The sequence below is a fragment of the Pan troglodytes genome, chromosome 3 (genome assembly GCF_028858775.2).
Source record: "Pan troglodytes isolate AG18354 chromosome 3, NHGRI_mPanTro3-v2.0_pri, whole genome shotgun sequence".
NCBI lineage: Eukaryota > Metazoa > Chordata > Mammalia > Primates > Hominidae > Pan > Pan troglodytes.
The window spans coordinates 114171212-114189628 of record NC_072401.2 but is presented as its reverse complement, the minus strand read 5'-3'; the positions used below and the strand labels follow the sequence as shown (position 1 = coordinate 114189628).

Here is an 18417-nt window from a genome sequence, read left to right as displayed (position 1 = left end):
GTCTATAAAAGAGGCATTCATGCATAAAACATTTTGTACTGTCAGATGAAAGAACTAAGTCAGCTATATAATCATCCAAGTTTTTATCAGAAAGAGAGATAAGATTTTCTAAGTTGGCATACAAGGTCTCTTATCCAATTAGAAGTCTGATTTAGTCAATAGCCCTGGTACTTTTGTACATTTTAGCTTTTTATATTTATAAATATATATATATTTTAAAGTAAATATTCATTGTTGTCTAAAAAACTGTCTAAGCACTTCCAGCAAAGCTATACAAATACTTGGTAACTATCTTGGATAGGTAATAGCACTAAAGCATATTGGCTTGTTAGATATTATGTTTAGCTCAGTGGTATAAATTCATAAAATAAACATTTTTCCTTATAAACTGGCATTATGAAGTGATTAGTCCTTATAATTTGTATTAAATATGTCTATTACTCTGAAATCTACAAGCTCACACAATTTAAGGAATATCACAGTACCATGCATCTATCATTTTCCTTCATGTTCACTATTATCTATCATTCATTACATTGGGCAGTCTCAGAAAGAGTTTATTTGATTTGCTCAATTCCAAAATGAACTAAGGCAAAATAACCTTATGAAGTTAAAGTGCAGACAGATAGCAGAAGAGAAATTCAGTATTCATAAAACTTGTAGGAAAATAGTTTAATAAGCGCATCTTTTAGGACAATCAGAAAAAAAAGGTCACACAAGCCCAATATATATTAGATAATACACTGCAGAAAAATGACACGCTGCTTCTACATTTATTATGATAAGAGTAGAATAAAGGTTAATGGATTTGAAGAACCACATTTCCAAGAGTCTGGCTTTTAATACCGAGTGCCTGGCAAGATACCATTCATTATAAAGGAAAACGGTTAAGATAAATAACTTGTATATTAGTCTAGTGAAATAAAGCATTGAAAAGAATGAAACTGTTTTTAGACCTGCTCAGGTAAAACAAAAGAATGTTTGCTTAATTTCATTAAAAGGAAAAATAAATTCCAGATGTAGCACTTAACAATCACCCAGGTCTTCGTGTTTCCTCCAATTTCTTCAGGCTACGCAATGCTATTCTCAAGGAGCATGACTGATTCTTCTTAGGCTTCTTGTTTGACTGCTCTTCCATCTCCAATTTTCTAAATTTGGGTACATCTTCAAGGGATCTGCTTCTGTCATATGTGATACAGAAGTGCCAATCTTCTGCTCAAAGGGTTCTGTTTTCAGCCCAAACCCTAATCAAGAAATGACCTGTGAATCTGTAACTTAAAATATCCTTCTCATCACTCACAGCTCCCTAAGCAATGATCATGGCCAAATACACATATTCAAGACAGAAGACACTGGCTAGAGAGACATTTTTACCAGGCTAACAGGTATGTAATGGAAGTTTTATCAGGCTAACAGATATGTATGGAAGTTTTACACCATAAGGCAAGAGAAGCAAAAAAAAAAAAAAACCAAAATTAGCTGAACAAACTTAGTACTTTAAGTTAAATGTAATCACATTAGCACCAAATAAGATGTACAAATAATAATAATGGCCCTAAAACAAGGATGTTAGCAACCTCAGCATAGACATTGCAGAGAAACAACAATGTGGAATTCAGAATGTGATCAGACTACATATGGAAGAAAGAAAATCCAGACAGGATTGAGACTTCCTAGTGAAGAGGCACAAAATTTCATACCCAAACCCCAGGGGATAGTATTATTAATATCAAAACCCCAGGGGATAGTACTAATAATTGCAGAGATCTGTTTAAATTCTTTGAATTCTTTGAATGTTATTTCCTACAAATTCCATTATTACTTTCATAAAGTCCTAAATTAAAGAACCTCTTCCAAGTATTGTCATAAAAAATATCTGGCAGCTGGGCATGGTGGCTCACGCCTGTAATCTCAACACTTTGGGAGGCAGACGCAGGCGGATCACCCATGGTCAGGAATTCGAGACCAGCCTGGCCAACATGGTAAAACCATGTCTCTACTAAAAATACAAAAATTAGCCGGGTGTGGTGGTGGGCGTCTGTAATCCCAGCTACTTGGGAGGCTGAGGCAGGAGAATGGTGTGAACCTGGGAGACGGAGGTTGTAGTGAGCCGAGATCTCGGAATTGCACTCCAGCTTGGGCAACAAGAGTGAGACTGCGTCTCAAAAAAAAAAAAAAAAAAAAACCTGGCCTAATATCTGGATATTAGTCAAGATTCCGTGCACAAATGAGCCAAATCAGTTAAGCAATATCCATCATAATATTCATTTTTTTCTGAGTGTTCTACAAATAACATTCACACAAAGTATCTTAACAGAACTATGATTTTAAATCTAGTACTGTTCAGCCTTTGAAATAAATTATTCCTTCAATTAAAAACCCTGCATGCAGTGACAGTTCCAGAAGTTTTATTTAGGAGGGACTTAATGGAGGCAATCTGATTGGAAGACAGACAGAGAGATTCTAAGGGGGTATGGCATGAAGTGATCTGTCTAGAGGTTAAACATATATATATATATATATATATATATATTTTTTTTTTTTTTTTTTTTTTTTCTTTTTGAGATGTAGTCTCACACTGTTGCCCAGGCTGGAGTGCAATGGCATGATCTTGGCTCACTGCAACCTCCACCTCCCGGGTTCAAACAATTCTCCTGCCTTAGCCTCCCAAGTAACTGGGATTACAGGCACCTGCCACAATGCCCAGCTAATTTTTGTATTTTTAGTAGAGACGAGTTTCACCATGTTGGCCAGACTGGTCTCAAATTCCTGACCTTGTGATTCGCCCACCTCGGCCTCCCAAAGTGCTGAGATTACAGGCATGAGCCACTGCGCCCAGCCCCAAAAATATTGTTTTTATTAAATTGTATATTATAGAACTGATGAAAATGGCAATTTTTTAAAAGTTGTATTTGGATTTTAAATAAGATTGTGAAAATATGACATCCATGATTAGGTGATAACGATGACAACGACGACAATGATGACGACGATGATGATGATTTTATTTGGAAGTGGCTTTTATCTGGGGATGGGAGGAAGATGGCTAATGGTGCCAACACCTTTCAGGGGTATTCATTCTCTACAGAATAAAGAACAAATTCTTTAGTAAACTGAAGGCCATCCATGATATTATACCAAATATATTTTCTTTTTTATTTATTTTGAGACAGAATCTCACTTTGTCACCCAGGCTATAGTGCAGTGGTACAGTCTCGACTCACTGCAACCTCTGCCTCCCAGGTCCACGTGATTCTCATGCCTCAGACTCCCGAGTACCTGGGATTACAGGTGCCTACTGCCACACCCGGCTAATTTTTGTATTTTTAGTAGAGACAGGGTTTCACCATGTTGGCCAAGCTAGTCTCGAACTCCTGACCTCAGGTGATCCACACGCCTCTGCCTCCCAAAGTGCTGGGATTACAGGCGTGAGCCACCATGCCCAGCCTACCAAATATCTTTTCAGTTTTATCTTTCACTGGTAATTCCTTGTCATTTACTCGTTAGTCTATTACTATTGATCACTAACCATTCTGCCTGCCCTCCAGTATTTTCCCATCTCTCTGTGTCTCTTTATGCTGCTCCTTCTGGATCTGAAAAGCTCTTTATCCAATCTCTACCTATCAAATTAAAGCCATTCTCCTATATCCCACTCAAATTTCAACTTTTTCATTAAACCTAATACGATTTCCTTCAACCAAAATAAACTTTTATCTGTCCTTCCATGGTATTTTATACACTATTATTGCCCCTTACGATACTCTTTTTTTTTTTTTGAGATGGAGTTTCTCTCTTCTTGCCCAGGCTGGAGTGCAATGGCTCGATCTCGGCTCACTGCAACCTCCGCCTCTCGGGTTCAAGCAATTCTCTGCCTTAGCCTCCCGAGTAGCTGGGACTACAGGTGCCCGCCACCATGCCCAGCCAATTTTTTTGTAATTTTAGTAGAGATGCGGTTTCACCACCTTGGCCAGGCTGGTCTTGAACTCCTGACCTTGTGATCCACCTGCCTCGGCCTCCCGAAGTGCTGGGATTACAGGCGTGAGCCACCGTGCCTAGCCCATCATCTCCTATATGATTCTAAGATTCTTGAGAGCGAGGATAGATCTAATGTCCTTAGAAAAAAATTTAAAATATTCTGAGTGCTTTTCAAATTAAATATAACTTATAAAGTCATAACTTTGCTTTTGAAAAATCTGAGGAATATGGCTGGGCACGGTGGCTCATGCCTGTAATCCCAACACTTTGGGAGGCCAAGGCAGGTGGGTCACCTGAGGTCAGGAGTTCGAGACCAGCCTGGCCAACATGGTGAAACCCCGTCTCTACAAAATATTTAAAAATTAGCTGGGTGTGGCATCATGCACCTTTAATCCCAGCTACTAAGGAGCCTAGGGCAGGAGAATCACTTGAACCTAGGAGGTGGAGACTGCAGTGAGCTGAGATCATGCCACTATACTCCAGCCTGGGTGACAGAGTGAGACCTTGTCTCAAAATAATAAATCAATGAAAAATCTGAAGAATGTGTCTTTTAAAATTATTGCCAAGGGTTATATTCCAGGTGACATCTGAAATTATTAATTTGGTTTCTAATTTTAACAGCTACCTTCTATAATGTTGAAATGAATGTAAGGGAGGATTACATTATTAGTATGTCTTCCATCGAGTGGTAATTAAAACTGAAAATGTAATTGGTAATTTCTCTCTTCATGTTTGAAATGCCATGAAGTTCCATGGATTAAAGAGCAAATTATTACTAATTAGGGCCCTGCCAGGCTGCCACTTGTTTGCTAGGTAATTTTGAGCAAGTTACTTACACTCTGTGCATCCACTTAACAAATCTGAAATCTAAAATATGGATTATCTGCTTTCCAAGTTGCTACAGATATTAGTCATTAAGTTACTGTCAAGAATTATAAGGAAGGAGGGAATCTGAAAAGTGAACAGAAATGGTACTTGTTGGTGGTAGGGTAGTTAAACTACTTCTTGGGTACTATGCTCACTACCAGGGTGCCAGGATCCGTACTCCAAACCTCAGCATCATGTAATATTCCCGTGTAACAAATCTGCACATCTACTCCTTGTATTTAAAATAAAAGTTGAAATTTAAAAAAAAAAACCAAAAACAAAAAACAAGTCATACTTGTTAATAACACCCTGAAGCTAAATAACCTCAAGTGAGCTAAGGAAAGAACAGAGTTAAATGAAGAAAATTTTCAACTGAGGTGTAATCCCTACTTGTTGCAAGATTATGAGGGTTATTTTCCTAATATGTTGACGTCAGCATGTAATATTTAAAAGTGAAGGAAACAAACAAGATATTTGTAAAATATAAAGCTTGATTAGCAATTGTACACCTAAGACCAAAATTAGTGTAATTCAATTTGTTACTTGAGATTCCTACGTTGCTGAATGTAGTATTCAGAAGTGAGAGGGTGTAAAAGTAGTCTTTAATTCAGCAGTTTCATTTTATTTTTATTTTTTCCATCAGTTAACAGGGTAGAAAGAAAAAAATTTATTTTTTTTTTATTTATTTATTTTTGAGACAGGGTCTTGCTCTGTCACTCAGGCTGGAGTGCAGTGGTATGATCACAGTTCACTACAGCCATGACCTCCAGACCTCAAGCAATCCTCACACCTCAGTCTCCTGAGTAGCTAATTTTTTTTTACTTTTTGTAGACATGAGGTCTCGCTATGTTGCTCAGGCTGGTCTTGAACTCCTGGGCTCAAGCAATCCTCCTGTCTTGACCTCCCAAAGTGCTGAGATTATAGGCTTGAGCCACCACACCAGGCCTAAACCACCAGCTTCACTCCTGGGAATTTATCTGTCAGTACATGTGTTCAAGGACCCATATATACTCTTTTTTTTTTTTTTTAAAGACAGGGTCTCACCCTGTCACCCAAGCTGGAGTGCAGTGGCACAATTATGGCTCACTGTACCCTCGCCCTCCCAGGCTCAAGTGATCCTCCCACCTCAGTCTCCCAAGTAGTTGTGACTACAGGTGCTCATCACCATGCATGGCTAATTAAAAACAATTTTTTTTGTAAAGATGTCATCTCACTGTGTTGCCCTGGTAGTCTTGGGCTCAACAGATCCTCCCACCTTGGCCCCCCAAAGTGCTGGGATGACAGGCATGAGCTGCTAGGCCTGGCCCTCACACATGTTCATAAAGATAACTGTACATGTTGTGCACTGTAGCAAAATGCTGGAAACAATCTAAATGCTCATTCATAAAGAAACAGTGAAATGAATTATGAAACATGCATATAATAAAATATGTAACTAAATAAAAAATGAAGTATGTGTACCAAAATGGAATGATAACCAAAATAAATTATTATTATTATTATTATTATTATTGAGATGGAGTTTCTCTCTTATTGCTCAGGGTGGAGTGCAATGGTGCGAACTTGGCCCACCGCAACCTCCACTTCCCAGATTCAAGCAATTCTCCTGCCTTGGCCTCCCGAGTAGCTGCGATTAGAGGCATGCACCACCATCCCGGCTAATTTTGTATTTTCAGTAGAGACGGGGTTTCTCCATGTTGGTCAGGCTGGTCTCAAACTACCAACCTCAGGTGATCCTCCTGCCTCGGCCTCCCAAAGTGCTGGGATTACAGGCGTGAGCCACCACGCCCAGCCTACCAAAATAAATTATTATTAAAAAGGCATGACGTAAAGCAATGTGGATAGTAGGCTCCCATTTATGTAAACAAAACGGGGAGAGGGGGGTTGCAGTGTTTTGTTTTGGAGTAAGGTTTACTTTTCCCACATATCCATCTATAAATATGTGATGTTATTACCACATTCTTGTATAACTTCTTCAATTTAAAAAAAGTACAATAAAATCATGTTTACAGATTATTAGAGGCCAGGTGCAGTGCTGTAAGCCTATAGTACCATTTACTCAGAAGGCTGAGGCAGGAGGATCACTTGAGCCCAGGAGTTCAAGGCTGTGGTGCACTAGGATCATGCCTATGAATCATCGCTGCACTCCGGCCTGGGCAATATAGGAGGCCCCCATCTCTACCAAAAAGACTATTAGAATAAGGGACATTTAGTTAACCAGAAGGCTTACGATATAAACAATTGAAATCAAAATTACATATTTTTTCACAATAGCATATACACCTATAGTATTTTATTATTTTGAAAGCACTTACACTAACATTATACCATTAGAGATTAATGATGGACCAATGAGGCCCAGTGTGGTGGTTTACACCTGTAATCCCAGCACTTTGGCAGGCCAAGGTTGGAGGGACTGCTTGAGGATAGAAGTTCGAGACCAGCCTGGTCAACATAGCAAGACCCTGTCTCTATATATAAAAAAGAAAATAATAATAATAATGGACCTGTGAGATGGAATTATGGTTACTGCCATTTAATACATTATAAAACTAAAGTTTAGCCAGATTATATAATTTACTCAGAGTTACTCAGATAGGAACTAGGGGGGCTGTGCAAGCCTCATTTCTGACTTCCGTGTCTAATCCTCAGGCAAATGGCTGTCCTTCCTTGTAGTGCTGTCCTTGGGGAAGGGAAGAGGCTGACATTTATTGTGCATTTATCATATAACAACAATAGTTAAAATCATTTAGTATAAACCAACTGCCAGGTATCAAGCAAAATGTATTTTGTACATTTTATTGTTTATTTATTCATTTATTAATTTTGAGATGGGAGTCTCGCTTTGTTGCCCAGGCTGTAGTGCAGTGGCGCAATCTCGGCTCACTAAAACCTCCACCTCCCATAGCTGCAAAGAAAAAGTGCAGGCCCTATGTGAGCAAGTCCCCTGGTCCCATGCCCTCCTCATTCAGTAGGAAAAAGTGTGGTTGGAAGGAGCCCAGAGTGAGAAGTTCTAGAGCTTAGAGCTTGTGTCTAAGGGTGGTACTGTGTAACACTCTCCAATCTCAAAGCACAGAGCCCGAGTACAAGGCGACTGAACAATCAAAAGGAAGGTAAATAGCAGAACTACAGCATTTGCATATAGTGATTTATGAAGATTTAAGTGAGGAAATATTTCCTGTGAAATGTTTGTAACTAGTTCTTATCACATCTGTGTTACCTCCTGATCCGATGACAAAAATAACGTGCTAAGTCTTGTTTGATACCAGCTTATTTGTGTTAACCTAGTTCTCACTCTGTGGTAGATCATATTTTCAAAGGTGGCCAATATCCCTCCCACATGCTATTTTTATAATATGATGTTAATATCCATCCCTCCCATGGAATAGTGGGATGTACATCCCCTACCACTGAATCTAGGTGAACCCATGAGACTGCCTCACCAAGAGTATGACAAAAGAAACCTGTGATTTCTAAGGCTAGGTCTTAAGGATGCCTTTTACTTCTGCCGCAATTTCTTGGGACTTTTACTGTTGGAACCCAATCACCGCGCTGCAAGGAAGCCAAGATCCACACAGAGAGGACTTATATAGGTGTTCTAGCTGACACCCTCAGGTAGTATTGGTCACCAGACGTGTGACTGAGCAAATCTTAGATGATTATTGCTCCAGTCATGGAGTCACCTCCAGCCTTCTAGTCACCCCAGCTGATTCCTCATATCCTTACCAACCCCTACCCAATTGCAGATTAATGAGCAAAACACATGATTATTGTTGTTTGAAGCCACTATGTTTGATGGGGTTTGTTATGTAGCAATTGATAATTGAAACTATTTATATATCCTTGCGATAAAAGCTAGGTTTACAGGCTAGTGAACTCAAGGCTATACGTGTCACTAGAAACAGATAATTAGCTCCTTAATATACCATAATCTACCCATATAATAACCCTTTATGAAAACATAAAATGCTAAACGTCTCCAAACCTTGTAGTGAATGAAGCTTAAAGTCCCTATTTATTTCTCATCTTATTGCTCATATTCAATGTAGCCGATTTAGAAATTGTTTTTTTAAAGCCTCTGGGAACTCTCTGTATTCATCAAGTAGGGTATGAGACATGACATATTACTTTGTCTTTTTTCATTTGATTTTTTGATATAGTTTTATTGTATGCAGTTCACTTTCATAAACAGCCTTCCTTCTAGAAATGAGTACTTGTCTTGTAGCTTCATATGATGTTTAAATGGGAAATTGTATAAATAATGTTTTAAGGCTAGGTGCGGTGGCTCACACCTGTAATCCCAGCACTTTGGGAGACCAAGATGGGTAGATTGCTCAAGGCCAGGAGTTCAAGATCAGCCTGGCCAACATGACAAAACCCCATCTCTACTAAAAATACAAAAATTAGCCAGGCATGGTGGCGTGTGCCTCTGGTCCCAGCTACTTGGGAGGCTGAGGCAGAAGGATTGCTTGAGCCCAGGAGGTGGAGATGGCAGTGGGCCAAGATCCCACCACTGCCCTCCAGCCTGGGCAACAGAGCAAGACTCCATCTCAAAAAAAGTAAAGAAAACTTAAGGATGTCAAATAAGCACATAAAAAGTATTCAACATCATTAGTCATTAGGGAAATACAAATTAAATCCACAAAGAAGTGTCTCTACACCCTTATTAGAATGACTAAAACAAAAAAATGCCAACATCAAATGTTGACAAGGACGCAGAGCAATAAGAACTCTAATTCATTGTTGGAAGGAATGTAAAAGCAGCAACACAGTCACATTGGAAAATAGTTTGACAGTTTTTTTTTTTTTTTTTTTTTTTTTGAGACGGAGTCTCGCTCTGTCGCCCAGGCTGGAGTGCAGTGGCGTGATCTTGGCTCACTGCAAGCTCCGCCTCCCGGGTTTACGCTATTCCCATGCCTCAGCCTCCCGAGTAGCTGGGACTACAGGCGCCCACCACCACGCCCGGCTAATTTTTTTTTGCATTTTTAGTAGAGACGGGGTTTCACTGTGTTAGCCAGGATGGTCTCGATCTCCTGACCTCGTGATCCGCCCGCCTCGGGCCAGTTTCTTATTAAGTTCAACATATACTTACTATATAATCCAAAATTTATATTCCTAGGTGCACACCCAAGAGAAATAAAAACATGCTTCACACAAAAAATCCATACCAATTTTTTTTTGTTTTTGAGACGGTGTTTCACTCTTATTGCCCAGGCTAAAGTGCAATGGCGCGATCTCAGCTCACCGCAACCTCCGCCTCCAGGGTTCAAGCGATTCTCCTGCCTCTGCTTCCCGAGTAGCTAGGATTACAGGCATGCGCCACCACACCCAGCTAATTTTGTATTTTTAGTAGAGACAGGGTTTCTCCATGTTGGTCAGGCTGCTCTCGAATGCCCGACCTCCGGTGATCTGCCCACCTCGGCCTTCCAAAGTGTTTTATATAGCAATTTCATTCATCACTGCCCCAACCTGGAAACAACCCAAATGTTCTTCATCTGGTGAATGGCTGGGCAGTGGTGCACCCATACGATGGAATACTACTCACCAATAAAAAGGAACAAAATGTTTACACATGCAAGACACTTAGAGGGACCTGTTTACAGGCACTATGCTGATTGAAAAAAATCAATTTTAAATGGTTTTATTCTAGGTAATTTCATTTATCTGACATTCTTGGAAAGGCAAAACTATATGGACAGAGAACAGATCAGTGGCTATCAGGAATTGAAGGTAGGAGAAGCCTTTGTTTGACTACAGTAGGATTAGCATGAGGGAAATTTTCAGGGAGATAGAACTATTCTCTGCCTAGATTGTGGTGATGGTTACAGAACTCTTAAGTATTTGTCAATACTCATTAAACTATATAAAAAGTGAATTTTACTATATGTATATTAAAAAACAAAATTTAAAAACCTAAATTAATAATGTCAATACATAACTATATTTATTTATTGCCTGTGACTGTCATCCCTTCACTGTCTAAAATAAATTTTCCTGTGCTGTAACTCAAATACTTTTTATAAAATAAAAATTAAAAATATAACATCTTGGCCGGGCGCAGTGGCTCATGCCTGTAATCCCAGCACTTTGGGAGGCCAAGGCGGGTGGATCATGAGGTCAGAAGATCGAGACCATCCTGGCTAACACGGTGAAACCCCATCTCTACTAAATATACAAAAAATTAGCTGGGCACAGTGGCAGGCGCCTGTAGTCCTAGCTACTTGGGAGGCTGAGGCAGGGGAATGGCGTGAACCCGGGAGGCGGAGCTTGCAGTGAACCGAGATCACGCCACTGCACTCCAGCCTGGGCGACAGAGCAAAACTCCATCTCAAAAAAAAAAAAAAAAAAACGTATATATAACATCTTGGCTGGGTGCGGTAGCTCACACCTGTAATCCCAGCACTTTGGGAGTCCAAGGTGGGTGGATCACCTGAGGTTAGGAGTTCGAGACCAGCCTGGCCAACATAGTGAAACTCCATCTCTACTAAAAATACAAAAATTAGTCAGGCATGGTGGCACATGCCTGTAGTCCCAGCTACTCGGGAGTCTGAGGCAGAATAGCTTGAACCCGAGAGGCAGAGGTTTCAGTGAGCCGAGACTGCACCACTGCACTCCAGCCTAGAGGACGAAGTGAGACTCTGTCTCAAAATAAATAAATAAATAAAAATAAATATATACGTGTGTGTGTGTGTATGTATGTAACATCTTGACAAAAATATACAAAGAATGCAATTAATAATAGAAGAAACTGCCAGGTGCAGTGGCACAGGCTTGCTTGTAGTCCTAGCTACCCGAGTAGCTAAGGCAGGAGGATTGCTTGAACCCAGGCATTTGTTTGTTGTGCTTTTCTTTTTTCTTTTTCTTTTTTTAATTTTATTTTTTATTTTTATTTTTATTTTATTTTATTTTTTTGAGACAAAGTCTCACTCTGTTGCCCAGGTTGGAGTGCAATGGCATGATCTCGGCTCACTGCAACCTCCGTCTCCCGGGTTCAAGCAATTCTCCTGCCTCAGCCTCCCAAGTAGCTGGGATTACAGGTGCCCTCCACTACACCCGGCTAATTTTTTTTGTATTTTTAGTAGAGACAGGGTTTCACCATGTTAGTCATGCTGGTCTCGAACTCCTGACATCAGGTGATCCACACACCTTGGCCTCCTTTGGGAGGCCTCCATGCCCAGCCTGTTGTGTTTTTCTTAGACAGGGTCTCACTGTCATGCAGGCTGGAGTGCAGTGGCATGATCACAGCTCACTGCAATCTTGAACTCCGCGGCTCAAGCAATCATCCCACCTCAGCTTCCCAAGTAGCTGGGAGTACAGGCACCCACGACCATACCCAGCTAATTTTTGTATTTTTTGTAAAGATAGGGTTTTGCCATGTTGCCCAGGCTGGTCGCAAATTCCTGAGCCCAGGCCTTTGAGGCTATAATGCAGAATGACTGCACCTGTGAATAACCACTGCACCCCACTGCACTGCCCATAGCCTGGGCGGTACAGAGAGACCCTGACTTTTTTTTTTTTTTGAGACAGTGTGCTAGGATTACAGGCGTGAGCCACTGTGCCTGGTGACCCCAACTCTTAAGAGAAAAAAAAAGAAAGAATGAAAAATCCTTTAAAAATGTAAGCCTGGCCAGGCGCAGTGGCTCACACCTGTAATCCTAGCACTTTGGGAGGCTGAGGCAGAAGGATCACTTGAGCTGAGGAGTTTGAGACCAGCCTGGACAACATAGTGAAATATCACCTCTATTTATAATAAAAAATAAATAAATAAATAAATATAAATGTAAGCATATATACATATATATATATATATATATATATAACCTGTTCAAAAAGATTCTCCATTAACCCATTCATTCTCAGAAATATTTTTCTCAGGACCAGCAGAAATAATTGAGGAGCTCCCAGTGGAGGCAAAAGGTAACTGAAAGCTTTAGTCTCTCCTCTCAGCAACCATGATGCTGGAAAAATGTTCTTTTAGAGAACACAGAAGTGAAAATGGAATTCAAGCATTTTTTTTTTTTTTTTTTTGAGATGGAGTCTTGCTCTGTCATCCAGGCTGGAGTGCAGTGGTGCAATCTCGGCTCACTGCAACCTCCACCTCCTGAGTCCAAGCTATTCTCCTGCCTCAGCCTCCCGGGTAGCTGGGATTGCAGGCGCCCACCACCAAGCCCAGCTAATTTTTTTGTATTCATAGTAGAGATGAGGTTTCACCATGTTGGCCAGGCCGGTCTTGAACTCCTGACCGCGGGCAATCCGCTCGCTTCAGTCTCTCAAAGTGCTGAGATTACACGCGTGAGCCACCTGGCCTGGCCCAAGCTATTCTCCTGATGGATTTGAGTAATGAAAATTACTTCAACTCTACCATAAATACTATAGTTAAATCCAAGTAACTCAAAGCAGAACTCCATGAGAATAATTATAGATAGCTAGGAGTAACAGAGTTCTTTAATAGTCACAAGCCCTGAAAATTAGAAGAAGACAGTAAGTAACAGTGATTGCAAAGTAAGGCATCATTAAGACCACATTTTAAATCCCTAACTTCCAATTTCCTAACTATGAACTTGAGTATGTAGCTCAGTTTCTCTAAACCCACGTTTTCTTGTCTAGAAAATGGGAATAATATCTCCTTCACAGGATTGTTGTGAAAACTATGCCTCGCTCAGCACCATGCTTGGCTCACTGTAAATATTTCAGTATTACCACATGGGAGGTCTCAATGTTTCCACAGCAAAGAATAAAGGAACACTAGTTTGGTGCCATAAATGATATGACACCAATACCCAGAGACCACGGGGAAGGATTGATGAAGAAACAAGAGAATGACACTGAAGTTTTCTGGCACCAATGACAGACGGTCTTACAGCTCTTCCAAGTCTCACAGCAATCAGTGCCATGATAACACCCATCAGAGTTTGTCAGAAAGATGGTAAGGTCCAGATAGATGCTATCACCATATCTTTTCTTTTTTTCTTTTTTGAGACTGTTTTGCTCTGTCACCCAGGCTGGACTGCAGTGGCTCAATCTCAGCTCACCGCAACCTCCGCCTCCTGGGTTCAAGCAATTCTTCTGTCTCAACCTCCTGAGTATCTGGGATTACAGGTGCCTGCCACCACACCCAGCTAATTTTTGTATTTTTAGTAGAGGCCAGGTTTCACCATGTTGGCCAGGCTGGTCTCGAACTCCGGATCTCAGGCGATACTCCCACCTCGGCCTCCAAAAGTGCTGGGATTACAGGCATGAGCTGCTGTGCCCGGCCTTCAATATATCTTATATGTCATAATCTCAGTAAGTACGCATTTAACTTTGATTTAAATTCTCTGGAAATGGCCGTAAGAGTCACATGGGTCCTTTAATGTATATGACATATACAGACAAACTATTGCAAAACAACCGTTTCTTCATCTTTTCTTTTACAAAGTTAGAAAATGAATGAAGAATAAACATGGGCTGATGTCCACGAAATCTATTTTCATAACTAATTTGACTTACGAGTTGGAAAAAGTAGGTGAAACTTCTGTAACTTATTTATCCTGTATATAAAACACAGAAAAGATACCCCTTTTCTTACAAGAAGAAGAAAAAAAGGGAAATACCTAATGTCTAACACGCCTGAAAAGATGGCGCATTGATAAAGTTATCTCTCCCTTAGCAGAATGAACTTAAAGGTCATTTTTCCTTGTCCTTCTCATTTTTGGAAATCTAGATTTTAAGTACACTGTGTGAAGGTACTGGACCACTTTAGATATTTCACGCTACATCAGCATTTTCCAAAAGCTTTAAAAAAATCTTTGTTCAAAATATGAAGTTGTAAAAAATAACATATATAGCTTGTGATATGTAATTCTAATAATATATGAAATAATTAATGAGAACAGAAATATAGCAAATAAATGCAAACGAATTCAATCCTACAGTGACATTTTAGGTACATACAAATTAGGTATTATTTAGGCTCATTATTAGAGGAGTGATCAAAACAAAAAGTTGATAAATAACTATTTTGTCTAAATAACATGGAAAGGACCCTATAAGTAATTCAAATTTTAAATAGTTTGATGCTTCAAATACCTACACCTGCTAATGGGTAGGGTTTTTGTCCTCTTCATTTCATTATCTTTAGAACATGAAACATTACTTTATGCTGAGTAAATGTCTGTTGAATAAATGAATCCCCACACAGCATAGTTTCATTGAAATTAGTAGTTAAATATACTAATTTGCCAGCTATGTTTATATTCACCAAAAGCTTTCCTAAAATATTTTAATTTCTAAATTTCCATTATATAATTAATAGTATGACCAATAGATTTGTCAGAAATCCACATTAAAATCTTTACTCCTTTGGACTTCTGTGCTTTTCTCAATTACACTTTTTCTGAATTTTTACATGGTTCAGAAAGAGTAAAACAATTCCAATTTTAATTTAATTCCAATTCAATCCAGAATTGATTTGAAAAAGAATTACTAATGAACATGGAAAAATATGTCCAGGAAACAGTGACACAGTTAAAATACAATGTGAATGGGGCCTAAAACATTTCACCACTTAGTAGAACAACACAGTTTTCCCTTCCGTTTTTCTATTTCTAATTTGCTCAAAATCACTTTCAGGTAAATGGTGATTCTGCAGCCAGAGGTTGTCAGTACTTCTGTTCCACCTGACTGGATGAATCAGGTAGACTGAAAGGACTTAATTCCAGCAACCTATTTCTACATCCTATGCAAATTAATGCACCAATCACTAAAACAGTGCTACTGTAAGGTCATATAAATGAAAGCCTGAACAGAGGACACCAGTCAATAACTTGAATGTTGCAGCACTATGTCATTTTACACAGCTTTTAATTATGAGCTTTTCTAAATAGGGTGTCTAGTCTGCAAAATAACAATGACCTTCCACGCACATTTTTTCTGTAACTATTTTCATACGTATTATTTGCTAGATCAATAAAAGTGCTTTACGGAATAAGATTTCATAGAAATGTCTGAGTGCACATATTCTGTTTATTAATAAATTAACAAATTTTACTTCCTCAATGTTTATGTATGTGTGCATACATATATATTTAGCCAAATATAAAAATAATTTTTGCTTAAAATATGATTTATAATTGCAAATAATTTCACCTTCATTCTTGAATGCATAACTATCACAAATACAGATTTAATGATATCTGCTATCACAATTCTTCCAGAAAATAATAAAAAAAAGAATAGCTCCAAGTGCAATTAAAAATGCATTGTCATAAAATTAGAGTCCTAGATTCTACAAGGATTTAAAACCCTAACAATTTCTTTGGGACGCAGATTGCCACAAAAACTGTACACACTACTTTTTAGTCATTGCATTAAAAAATGCCCATAAACAAAGGTTGTCCCTAATATAACACTACCTACACATATTAAAATTCAAACGTGGCAAAGACCTTGTTAGGCATCAATCAATTTTACTGTCACGTTTTCATAAATCCTGGAGTCTCCTTTATTTTTCAAAATTTCCACACTACCAGGGAGAAAGACCATTCTGTTGGGCATTATTTTCCTGCACAGATAGTATTCATCAACCAATTTTAGCCCTCTTTCTAAATAGGAATCCAATTCTCTTCGGTAAAGAGGTTTCCTATTTGCAGTCAATGGATCATATTCTCACACTCATACACTACCATGAACACAGCAAGTGCACAATCGCTACTACTGTGATAACCTAAAGTGCTAGTGCTATAGTTCCTGGCAATGGTAGCCGGGGGGAAAAAAATCTAGATACCAAATCACAGATCACAACCAGATGGAGTACTCCCTTGTTTTAATATTACCATACAAACAGAAAACAGGGCTTATTCAAACAGTCAAAGAAACGTGCATTCCTCCTTGCAGTGCTGGGGGAAGCTGTTTGTGTCTCTATAGACGTGGAGAGAACAGGAACACATGTTTTCTGTACTACATGGCTAATGCAGGATACAGGGCTGCAGTTGTTGGGTGAAGCTTTGCCCGAAAGTTGAGAAATGGTGAGTAACCTCTAGATGAGGTTCCTGCTCTCCTATGGGTGGAAGTAGATGCTTCCAGCAATCTTTCTCAAGGTCCTCGGAGAGTTTGGGTCTGGGGTACCTTTCCCCCAGGGGCACCCTGGTTTCTTCTAACGGTATAGCTCTGCAGTGGGTCATGTGACAGCTGGGTGTGTGCCTCTGTGCGGGGTGGGAGGGATGAGTTTGCGGGGTGCGTGTGTGTGAGTGTGCGTGCGTTCAGAAGTTACACGTCTGGTTTTGGAAGACGTGTATTTTTCTAGGGCTATCTGCGTGTGTGTCTGTATGTGTGTCTGTGTGTGAAGTGAGACTGAGAAAAGAGGTTTAGAGAATGGTCCTGGGCCGGGCGATGTAGCCAAGTTGGCTCGTGTCGGCCCCGCTCCTTGGGGAGCCGCCGCATTGGGGTTGAGGTCCCCGCCCTTGGGGGACGCGAGGACAATGGGGTGCCGGCGCCCCTCCCGCACTTTGTGCACCCACCTGACGAATCCGCGGCGGGTTCGGCGGGGTGGAGGCCCCGCCTTCCGGGGCCGGGGAGGTGGGAGAAGCCATCTTCCTGCGGCTTCGGGTTTCTTCCTCCTGTCACGCCCGGGTCTCCCGCGTCTCCTCGGTCTCCTCCGCGTCGGGCCTGCGGCCCGCGCCCGCCCAGAGTCTCCGCAGCCGCCGCGCCCCGCGGACCCGCCCCGGCTCCTGTGCCGCAGAGTGGAAGGGGCAGCTGTGCCCTCTGCTCGCCCAGCCGAAGTCCCTTCCCGCGCCACCTACATCCCGGCCGGCGGACTCGGGGCCGCGGCGAGCCGGGGTCGGACGCGACCTTGGCCGCGGGGCTGGGCAAGCAGCTGCCCCTTCCCAGCGCCGCGCCCGGCGCGTGTGGTCTGAAAGTGCGAGCTGCCGGGCTTATTCTAGCGGCGGCGCCGGGAGAAAGGAGGCTGCTTCCCTAGCCGCTGCCGCTATCGCCAGGAGAGCGATGAGCTCATGGACAGCTCCCAGAAATATGTCTATATGCACCACTGACTGCCGGAGTTCGGGAGGTGGGTGGGGAGAAGGAGGCTCCTCCGCGGGCGCTCCCGCATCACTGACGGACGTTCCCTCGGGAGGCCCCTGGCTGTTGGGGCGCGTCCAGCTCTTCCCTGCCCATCTCCACACTCACTCTCGGCTCTTTCCATTCATGCCATACACACATTTCCTAACCGCACTCACTCTCCGCTGGAGTTGTACTAAGGCACCCACCCACCCACCCACCTTCAGCCTCCACGCGCACACATTCTTTGTTCTGCCAACTACTCCCTATTGATAAGGGGGAATTCATTTACGGAGAGAACGTGGTGTGAAATGCCACCGGGACCTCAACCCCTGTCGGATGTGGGCTGATGGATGAAGTGTCCCAAACGGTGTGTCCTTCACGCTTTGGGCGTTTCCCCCTCCCTCGAGATCCAGCCTCTTCCCTTCCCACCTTCTTCACTGTAAGAAAGCATCTTCCAGCTACCGTCCAGGGTAGGGACTTGGCCCCATCCCTCACCAAGGCAGAGAGCACCTCTTTTGTAGCTCTGTGAAGAGCTTA

General features: G+C 41.2%; 1 protein-coding gene across 2 annotated transcripts in view; it reads right to left on the bottom strand.

Moving 5' to 3' along the window:
- ANK2 (ankyrin 2) overlaps positions 1-17935 on the bottom strand; it is a 684795-nt gene extending 666860 nt beyond the window's left edge. Inside the window, exon 1 of one of the 2 annotated variants that reach the window (XM_054683338.1) lies at positions 17340-17935. In XM_054683338.1, coding sequence (XP_054539313.1) covers positions 17340-17411 — 72 coding nt within the window. In that variant the 5' untranslated portion in view covers positions 17412-17935. The remainder of the gene's footprint in view (positions 1-17339) is intronic. The other variant, XM_063809764.1, reaches the window with a different exon arrangement.
- Between the last annotated feature and the right edge of the window lie 482 nt (positions 17936-18417).